Here is a 9,746-nt window from a genome sequence, read left to right as displayed (position 1 = left end):
ATTTAAATATGGATAAGTGGAACAGAGAACTCCTAGACAAGTATTGTAGAGAATACAGTGTTGGTGTTGTAGCATTTCAACCTTCATCTGAAGAAACACTTGTAGGTGCTCAACTCAAAGGATTTCCATTGTATATTCATACAAATTTACGACTGAAGGTAAGCACAATTGAGTTCTTTATTTTTGTTTTATTTTGGTCTGCTAAGATTTTGTTAATTACTGGTGAAATTATGTGTTCAGGATGCCGTATTAAATGCTGCATCTCCAATATTGAGGTTAACTCGAGCTGGAGAAAGTGCATGGGGCCAACTGCCTGATGATTGGACGGTCTTTCACCCGAACCACTCAACTTATGAACCATTGGCTTGGGCAGTGAGAGATACACCTGGTGGGCTAGATAAAACACCACTTCCTACCATAGTGCAGGTGAGCTCCTTCAGTAGTGAAAAGCACTAATTTTATCTGTTCTTCTACACGTTTTGTGTGTGTAATGCTGTGATTAAAACTTTTCAGGACCATGGACAAATTGATGGAATTCAAAGAGTTTTGTTTGGAAGTGGTTTGAAATTCTGGCTCCACAAGCTTCTTTTCCTTGACTCTTTATCCTATTTATCGCATGGCCAACTAAGCGTAAGCCTGCAACGTTTCCTTCTTGTGGATATTGATGACATATTTGTTGGAGAGCGGGGTACGAGGTTAAAGCAAGATGATGTACAAGCACTACTTGCTGCCCAGACACGTATTCAAAAGATGGTCCCTGGATTTAGGTTTAATTTAGGTTTCTCTGGAAAATATTTTCATCATGGCACTCCAGAGGAAAACCTTGGAGATGATACATTACTAGGTAAAATTACTATTTGAAAACTTCTGAGCATTACCATTTAGGTATCTGTATTCTCATCTTTTTCCTTTCCCACCTCATTAGAGAATGTAGGTAAATTCAGTTGGTTTAGTCATATGTGGAATCACCAGCAACCACATCTCTATGATAATGGAACACAGTTATCTATGGACATGATGCTAAATAAGAATTTTGCTAAGGTAGTACAGTATTTTTTACGTTTATTTTTATTTTACTTTTTTTGTTTATTTTTATTTTTTGAAATTAACAATTCGTCTGTGATCTTTAGGAGCATGGAATACCGACAGATTCAGGTTACTCTGTGTCCCCCCATCACTCTGGTGTCTACCCCGTTCATGAGCCTCTTTATGCAGCTTGGAAAAAAGTGTGGAATGTGAGGGTGACTTCAACTGAAGAATACCCACATTTGCGCCCTGCTCGTCTTCGAAGAGGTTTCATTCATCGCAACATTATGGTGTGTTTATTAACTTTTTTCACATAGTTACTAAGTTGGACTTGAGATTAATCCACTTTCCTCTTTTGATTAAAGGTACTACCTAGGCAAACTTGTGGTCTTTTCACCCATACAATTTTCATAGAAAGATATCCAGGAGGGAGAGTGAAATTAGATGAGTCCATACAAGGTGGAGAACTATTTCAAACGATTGTCTACAACCCTGTAAGTATCCTATTCATTGATTATCATTATATTTATCTACAATAAGTTAACTTTCTTTTCTGTTAAACTTCCGAATTTTCCTCATAGTGTTTTCTTGGCTTTCTTTCTAGATGAACATTTTTATGACTCACATGTCTAATTACGGAAATGATCGCTTAGCATTGTACACGTTTGAATCTGTCATCAAATTTGTACAATGCTGGACAAATTTGCAGTTGATTTCTGTCCCTCCCCTTCAGCTTGCTGAGAAATACTTTCAAATGTATCCAGAAGAAGCAGATCCTGTGTGGGGCGTAAGTAGTGATCTGTAGTATTTATTTATAATATTCTTTTATTGATGCTATTATTTGACATTCTCCTTATCACTTCTTTTTTAGAATCCATGTGATGATTTGAGACATGAAAAAATTTGGTCTCGCAACAAAACATGTGAACAGCTGCCCCGGTTTCTTGTTATTGGACCTCAAAAAACGGGCACCACCGCTCTTTACACATTTTTATCAATGCACCCTGAAGTGTCCTCTAATTTTCCAAGTCAAGATACATTTGAAGAAATTCAGTTTTTCAATGGCAAAAATTATTACAGAGGCCTTGATTGGTGAGTGCTTAAAATGATATAGTGTGAAGTTTTTCCTTCAAGATCCATTATTCATCGTTTCTGTATGACAGGTATATGGGTTTTTTCCCCATTCCTACAAATTCCACATCACGGTTCTTATTTGAAAAGAGTGCCACATACTTTGATGGTGAACTTGTTCCACGTAGAGCTCATGCACTTCTACCTCATGCCAAGCTTGTGACCATTTTAATATCTCCTGCTCGACGAGCCTATTCTTGGTACCAGCATATGCGAGCACATGGAGATGAGATTGCTTTGAACTATTCGTTCCATCAAGTCATCACTGCAACAGATACTGCCCCTAAAACGCTAAGAGAGTTGAGAAATAGGTAATATACTTCTATTTTTTCATATTTCTCTCTAAATTGGAATATGCTTTTTATATTATTTATTGAAATTATTTTTTTATCCTGTATCTGTTGTTTTATCAAACAGGTGTCTTAATCCTGGAAAATATTCTCAACACTTAGATAGATGGCTGTCCTACTACCCATCTCAACAGTTGCATATAATTGATGGTGAACAACTAAGAAATAATCCAGTTGAAGTTATGAATGAGCTGCAGCGATTTTTGAAATTATCTCCACCATTTGATTTTTCAAAGCATCTTAGGTAAGAATATCCTCTAAAACTTAGGAGGTGGTAATAAGGCTTAAATCCTATGTCCATTTATGTCATTGTTTTCTTTATTCTAATGTAGATACGATCCAAAGAAAGGATTCTATTGTCAAGTAGTAAGTGCTGACCATAACAAGTGCTTGGGGCGCAGTAAAGGGCGTCAATACCCTCCAATGGAAGAACGTTCTTACAAGCTTCTTCAGGTATAAATCTATCCCCCTTTATTGTGATAAAGATTTGATTTGTAGCAAGGAAGCCTTTTCAGACAGATTATTTGTTTCAGCGTTATTATTTGTCGCACAACACTGCATTAGCCAAACTTTTGAAAAACCATGTTATACCTCAATGGCTGAAGGAAGATCTCAGTGTTTTGTGAACAAACATCTTCATAAAGGAAACTGCTTAAACTGCAGTCTCTTGGTGGATATCTACTGTCTGCCTCAATTTGGATTTGAATCAACATCTTCTCCATGAAAGAGGCTGTTTGGTGCTAATAAGTCAATTGTAAGTCAGTGCATGCCTCTGGCAACCACAAATTGTGTCCAGAATGTTCTTTGTACTCCATGAAAGTGCTACTTTCAGTAAGAATAATTATTTATCATCTGGAAGATGAAGTGTATGTAAATGTTTCACAATAATGTACAGATTATATTTATACAGATGTTATCACCATGCCATTTGTGTTTTGTCGTGACTTTATAAATTAGTAATATAGTTAGTTAGGCATGAAATGAAGATTTAAGACTTTTTGTGGAACAAAAATATGCTGCTTTATTGTACCTAAATTGTGTTCCCAGTGTTGATACTGATTCCTGATTTTGTTAAATTGTTGAACTGTTATTGAGTAGATTAAATTTTTCCTCTTGAAACTCCTTGTGTGGCAGGGATTTGTATCCATGCAAACAGGCAGCAGAAATGGACTCCTTGCACAAAAGCTATCATGTATAATGCAAAAAAATGTTCTGTTTTCAGGAAGAATTTGTTAAATTTTCAGGCTTATTTATTGATATTACAACAGTCCAAAATTGCAGGATTTCTGGTCTTGGACTCTCTATGTATAAGTTGTTGCCTCTGTAGTATGTTACTAATGTAGTACTATCATGAATTACTTGTCTGTGATATTCTGGTTGGTGACAATGTGCAAGTCACTTACTTAGTTTAGTTAATTAATGTCTATGACTGGATCACCACCAGTTAGTCCACTCATTTATCTTCTTTCATTTTTATACCATTAATAGGAAATAATTCCCAACAAATTAAGTTTTTGTCTTCTACCTGCAGAGTTTTAAATATGATTGTATCTCAGGGTATTGCGCTAATTGAATCACTTGTGTTCAATGAATCTCTTAAATGTGTAGTAAACAACTTTTTGTAAATTGTAATTGATGTCATAGTATATCTTTTTAAGAACTCAGTTTGACTACACCCTAATGTGGTTTCAACATATCATCTGCATGTGTTCCATATTTCATCAACTAATGTCGGTTATCATTGTAGGTTGTTTCACATTACCAACTTTTTGAATTGGAATTTTATTGAAATTTTAAGTTATAACAATTGGCACAAAGATGTCCTTGTTTGTCATACCAACAATCAAATATGTTGAAATATTCATGATTTCTGAGTCATTGAAACACCTCAAAAAAATAAACAGATAAAGACATTATTTTTAAATGTTTTTCCTTATATTCTTTATATCACATTTGTCTACGGATCAGTCAAGAGTAGAGGCTTGTACCTCACGTTTAGTATCGTCTCAAAACAGACCTGCTCTCGCATTTTCTTCGTAATCGCCAAAATTCGTCCACGTGTGGTCCCACAACTGAGGGTCCGCTTTGGGGTCCCATGGAAGATTTCCCGGGGGCACAGCGGTAGCGTTGATGTCGTGAAGGATTTGCTTGACGTGCTGGAGCACGGCTGGGAACCTGCCAGCGAGGTTTCGCCTTTCGCAGGGGTCCGTGGCCACGTTGAAGAGGCATGGCGCCAGGAGGGGCTTGCACGAGGGGCCGGCGCGGTCGCCGTCGCTGTCCGCCCCGCACTTGACCTCGGCCAACTCGCGCAGACTCCAGACCTGTGACAAATCCTTGTCCCGTGAGGGAGCAGAAACAAGCCGCAGGGATCTTCTTCAGGTCGGTGGAACGGCCCCTCACCTGGTCCGGCGTCAGATGCACGCCCACGGAGGCGGCGGCCTTGCCCGTCGGGCTGCCGATGACGCTCGACACGTCGTACGGCCGAAGGACGGGGTCGTCGCGCCCGGAGGGCCCGTACCAGGAGTCCCACGTCCCGTTGTAGGTGGCTCCTGGGGACAAGTAAAAGGCGTAGAGTGTCGGACCAGACCAGACCCGGGGCGGGGGCGGGGGCGGCGCCGTGACCCGGCCGTGCATCACGAACCTGTGACGACCTTCCACTGGTTGACGGTGATGGCGGCCACGCCGTACACGTCGTCGATGTTGTGGAGCACCGACGTCCTGTTGGAGTCGAGGTCAAAGGACAGGGCGTCCCACAAGTCCACGCCGTCCATGGTGGGCAGCGCGCTGCGGGGAGTGGCCAACGCAACACATGAACGACAAAGGTCATGCCGGGCGTTACGCCGCCGCCGTCTCACTCACCTCGGATCCCCGCCCGCGGCGCGGTACAGGGTGGGCAGCCAGTCGGTGACGTGCATCAGCTGGCGGGCCACCCTGGCCGGGCGCGCCAGCAGCGGCGACCACAGCAGCGCCGCGCCGCGCACGCCGCCCTCCCACAGGGTGTGCTTGACGCCGCGCAGCGGCCAGTTGGACGCCGCGTTCAGGTTGAAGCCCTCGGCGGGGCCGCCGTTGTCCGTGCTGAAGACGATGACGGCGTTGCGCAGCATGTTTTTCTTGCGCAGCGCCTCCACCACGCGACCCACCGACTCGTCCACGCGGTGCACCATCGCTACGCGCGGAAACAGACGAGCACACGGACATCAAAAACTTTGCCGCCACGGCGAGCTCAACGTGAGTGACATACTGACCGGCGTAGCGCCGGCGGTTGTAGTCCGGGATGATGTCGTGCTTGGCGACGTCCTTGTCGTGCGCGGGCAGCGGGTTGTAGGGGTTCCCCGAGTGCGGCGCCACGTGCGCCAGGTACAGGAAGAGCGGCGTGGACGCGTTGTGCGCCCCGATGACGCGCTCCGCCTCCTCGGTGAACGCGTCCGTCGAGTAGCGGCCGTGCAGGTCCCAGGCGGGCCGCATGTCCCGCCGCATGTCCAGGCCCCAGTACGTCTGCGGCAGGGCAGAGGCAGCCATGGGAGTGAGCTCGGCCCTGCCCGGGCGCAGGGGAGTGTCCCCGCACAGACTCTTACCTCCAGAGCGGAACTGATCTGAAGGACTGACCTTCTCCACGGCGGTGTGGTCGAAGTAGTCGTGGTGGCCGGTCCAGGGTCCCAGGTGGGAGCGGAACCCCCGGTGCGTGGGCGTGTACTCGCGCCGGTAGTGGCCGAGGTGCCACTTGCCCACGATGCGGCAGTCGTAGCCGCGCGCGTGCAGGTACTGCGGCAGGAGCACCTCGGACAGCGGCAGCCCGCGAGGCTCCGCCCCGAACAGCACCGTGTGCTGCATGCCTGCGGGCAGGACCGGGCGGGTGTTGTTGGCTGGCCGGGGAGGACCCGAGGGGCGTGTCTCCGCCACGGCCGAGGCCACGGCTGACTTACCAGTGTGGATGGGGTACTTCCCCGTCATGAGCGCCGCTCTGGTCGGCGTGCAGATGGGCGTCACGTAGTAGTTGTTGAGGATGAGGCCGGAGTAGGCCAACGCGTCCAGGTTGGGCGTCGGTATCTGATTGGATCCGTGAAAGCCGACGTCGTTCCACCCCTGGGAAAATTAGAAACGAGATTTAAAACAAAACCAAGGGAGTTCCTACTCTACGGCTCACTGAAAGTGGGGTAGCTCACGAGGTCGTCAGCTAGGATGAAGACGATGTGCGGCCTCTCCCTGGCAGAGGAAGGCCGGGGCCGCGGCCCCGCACGCTGCTCAGGCACCTTGTTGGTGTCGGCTGGGCTGGCACCGGGGCTGGAGCTCGCCCCCGAACTCGAGCTCTCTGCGCTTGAGCTGGTAGGGGGGAGCGTGGTTGGAGTCGCAGCCGTTGCCGCAGTAGGCGTCGAGGCTGTGGATGGAGTCGCTGTGGTTGACCCGTTTGCAGAGCTTGAGGGCGACGTCGTGGAGCCCGGCGACACCACAGGCGCGGACACCGTGCTCAGGGCGTCGGCCCTCGGCAGAGCCGCGCACAGCAGCAGCAGCGGCGCGGCGAGCACCACCAGCGCAGCCTGCAGCCACCCACCATTCCATGCCGTCACAAAGCTGACAGGAGACTTGGTGAAGTGTACATTGCCAATTTGCTTCGTATCTGTACATATAGATGACGATTGCCATCCAAATTTTGTGCTGAGCTCGGCTGAGCTCCATCTTAAGACTCTCTTTAGGAGCCTATTTAAAAAAAATAATCACAAATTCCATTTTTTATTTAAAATATGAAGTTCTATTTGTACTTCAAATGTGCCGTTTTGGAGGGGTGGTTCCTCCGGGTTCCTCTTTCATTTTTCGATTCCAGGACTTTTTTCATCAGTTTCTGTATAGCTTTCGGCACTTTTCCCCTTTACATGCTCCCCCAAAGTACCCCGTAATGTGAAGCTCAACACAAAATTTGACCGGCAATCGTCATCTATAGGGATAAGAAGCAAATATACCGAGTTTGAGTAAGATCGGGCATCTACGCTTCCCTTTCTTTGAGGCCCTTCCTCAGCCCCTGCGACTCTGGGGGTAGGCAGGCCCGCAGCGCGGCCGTGGCCAGCGGGCGAGCCTACCCGGCCTCGGCAAGGCGCTCTGCGGCACCCACTTGCGCGGCGCTGAGGCGTGTTGCCGCTGCCTCGAACCTCCCTCGTCAATAACTTCAAAACCTGCGACGGTATATAGCGAGAGCGAAGCGAGAAAGAGTCTCGAGAGGAACGCGTGAGGGGAGGGGAGGGGGCCGGTATGTCGTGGGGTGAGCTCAACACGCCATCCTTGACCCGGCGCAGCACCGCGCGCAGCAAACGCCGAGTGCGCCTCTCACACACGTGCGCCACACGTCCTCCGTTTTCAGTTTTGGGGATTTCAATCGGAGCCAGAGGTACTCCAACTCGGTGACCCGGTCGGGGGGAAGGCCCCTCCAGTCCGGAGGGCGTTACTTAAAGGAAATGGGAAGACGAAGTCTCGGCATCGTGGGTGATAATAATGAGAGGACGATATCGCCCAGGCATTCTGGGCCGAGTCTGGCGCCCGACAAGATTGGAGACGGGGAGAGAACGTGTCAGGGGGAAACAAGTGGGAAGGTGGAAGAACGGCCGATGGTGTTTGTTCAAGTCGCTCTGCGGTGACTACACAGGCTGCCGGGGTCAGCGCAGCTTTCACTCTCATCGATGGACATATTTAGGACCCCGCGCCCCTCTCCCTCCCCCTCCTTCCCTCTCTCTACGCCCCTCTCCACCTGTCTGCACGACCTGCCGGGACCTGCGTATACACAACATGCATAAATAATTTTGCGTTTATGAGGAGAAAACTAGGTGCCTTCCTGCCCTGCCCCCACCCAGGAGGACTGGAGTGACGCACAGCTCACGGCTTGCCTCCTCTCTTACCGTCGCACGAACAAGACGAACAACTGTTTTGTTTTGTATTTTTTCACAACAATTTTCACCAACAGATTGCATAGATCATTGCTGCATTCAGTATGTCACAAACATCGTAGACTGTGGTATTTCTCCCGCTCTCAGCAGTACATATGTACTGCAGCTGACAAGAAACCATTGGTCTTGTCGGTAGCGGCAATGAAACTATGACCTAATGTACTCTCGAGGGTCAGTGATCCGGAACAAAAAAAAAAGAAAAAAAGAAAAAGACACAAGTATGCGTGATAGATTTGAACTGAGCTGGCCGCATCATTGTCTGTTTCTCAAACATGCTTAATGTATCGTCCTTACTGTGACAGTGGTTTACTCAATGAGTAATACTCACACTGTCCGGTGTACTGACAGAGAAGGGGAAAAGGAGGGGGGAGGACGGGGTCATTCCTGATTGGGGCTTATTGAGAACCGTCGCGTCACGTCAGTCGCACTGCACTTGCTGCTGGATGGGAGTTCGAACACTGCTTGCTGGGACTGGCCTGACCACGGCGACGGCGACTGCGAGCTGCGAGGACAGAGGGAAGCCCGGGGCACGTCGGATCACTCACCACTCGGAGCGCGCGCCCGGCTCGCCCCGCCGCCCGCCTCGGTAGCTGGGCGTGATCCATGGCAGCTGCTATGGGTTCAACGACTGGGCCATGAGCCTGGCGGCGGGCTGGGCGCCGCATCACGGGAGCGCATCTCATGGCGTCACTGCACGGCTCATGGCACGCGTGGATGCACCCGCGGCAGCGCGCTGCACCTACGGCCGACAACTGCACAAAGGGGTTCACTTTGGCCATATTGGAAATGCTGTAAGTCTTGTTTCTGGTTTTAGTCTGCCTGTGTCGCCTGATTTCTCATCTCACCTTTTTCGTCCTCTTCACTGGGCTGTCGTCGTCGGCACGCTGTTTGAATGTCCCCGCCGCGCCGGGGTGGCCTGGACTAGAGTCCTCTGGACCTTCCTCTGGACCGGGTCGGACTGCGGAGCGGGTGGAGCGGGCACGCTGCAAGACGGCGGCGAGCGGCGGGGCGGGCGCGGCGGCCCCCTCCTACTGCTCGGCGGGTGAGCCGCGGCGAGCCACACCTCGCTCCGCGCGGTGACTGCTGAGCACTGCCGAGTGACAGCGGTGACAGCCGCGCGCGGCACAGGTCAGGGTGGGGAATGACCTGGACCGACCCCGGACCAGCCTCACCTGGGCTGGGCCTTCGTTACTCCGCATAAGATTAAGAAAATGTCGACTTCTCAGAGGAAACAGCAGGAAATGTCACGGTATAAATCATGAGCCTGGGGTCAAAAGGAGCCTGCTAAACCCAAAGTCCCCGTCACGAC

General features: G+C 49.3%; 2 protein-coding genes across 3 annotated transcripts in view; one reads left to right on the top strand and one right to left on the bottom strand.

Annotated features, from left to right (window-relative positions):
* LOC113206505 (bifunctional heparan sulfate N-deacetylase/N-sulfotransferase) overlaps positions 1-4,423 on the top strand; it is a 9,071-nt gene extending 4,648 nt beyond the window's left edge. Inside the window, exons 4-15 of the mRNA XM_052267989.1 lie at positions 52-158; positions 241-426; positions 514-844; positions 926-1,041; positions 1,131-1,316; positions 1,392-1,520; positions 1,631-1,813; positions 1,898-2,118; positions 2,190-2,468; positions 2,575-2,751; positions 2,840-2,960; positions 3,041-4,423. Of these exons, the coding sequence (XP_052123949.1) occupies positions 52-158; positions 241-426; positions 514-844; positions 926-1,041; positions 1,131-1,316; positions 1,392-1,520; positions 1,631-1,813; positions 1,898-2,118; positions 2,190-2,468; positions 2,575-2,751; positions 2,840-2,960; positions 3,041-3,133 (2,129 nt within the window). The 3' untranslated portion in view covers positions 3,134-4,423. The remainder of the gene's footprint in view (positions 1-51; positions 159-240; positions 427-513; positions 845-925; positions 1,042-1,130; positions 1,317-1,391; positions 1,521-1,630; positions 1,814-1,897; positions 2,119-2,189; positions 2,469-2,574; positions 2,752-2,839; positions 2,961-3,040) is intronic.
* LOC113206506 (arylsulfatase I) lies at positions 4,422-9,518 on the bottom strand. Of its 2 annotated transcripts, none has more exons than XM_052267985.1 (10): positions 9,283-9,518; positions 8,983-9,206; positions 6,671-7,042; positions 6,431-6,590; positions 6,114-6,340; positions 5,753-6,002; positions 5,367-5,673; positions 5,149-5,291; positions 4,908-5,056; positions 4,422-4,828 (listed from the first exon to the last, which is right to left on the bottom strand). In XM_052267985.1, exons 2-10 carry the CDS (start codon positions 9,118-9,120, stop codon positions 4,514-4,516), a joined length of 2,061 nt encoding a protein of 686 aa, XP_052123945.1. In that variant the 5' UTR covers positions 9,121-9,206; positions 9,283-9,518; the 3' UTR covers positions 4,422-4,513. The 2 variants fall into 2 exon arrangements, with proteins under 2 accessions (XP_052123945.1, XP_026278400.2); XM_026422615.2 differs by having other exon boundaries at positions 8,983-9,189.
* Between the last annotated feature and the right edge of the window lie 228 nt (positions 9,519-9,746).

This window comes from Frankliniella occidentalis, unplaced genomic scaffold (genome assembly GCF_000697945.3).
Source record: "Frankliniella occidentalis isolate FOCC.00 unplaced genomic scaffold, Focc_3.1 Scaffold62, whole genome shotgun sequence".
Lineage (NCBI taxonomy): Eukaryota > Metazoa > Arthropoda > Insecta > Thysanoptera > Thripidae > Frankliniella > Frankliniella occidentalis.
The sequence above is the reverse complement of the archived record's forward strand: the minus strand, read 5'-3'. Positions and strand labels throughout refer to the sequence as shown.

What these genes read in the sequence shown, in the direction of transcription:
- LOC113206506 (XM_052267985.1), bottom strand. Translation starts at nt 9,120, where the DNA reads ATGAGATGCGCTCCCGTGATGCGGCGCCCAGCCCGCCGCCAGGCTCAT. An exon ending in CAACCGCCGGCGCTACGCCG is followed by an intron (nt 5,674 to 5,752) that starts GTCAGTATGTCA and finishes TTCCGCGCGTAG; the next exon opens with CGATGGTGCACCGCGTGGAC. An exon ending in TGCATCTGACGCCGGACCAG is followed by an intron (nt 4,829 to 4,907) that starts GTGAGGGGCCGT and finishes GATTTGTCACAG; the next exon opens with GTCTGGAGTCTGCGCGAGTT.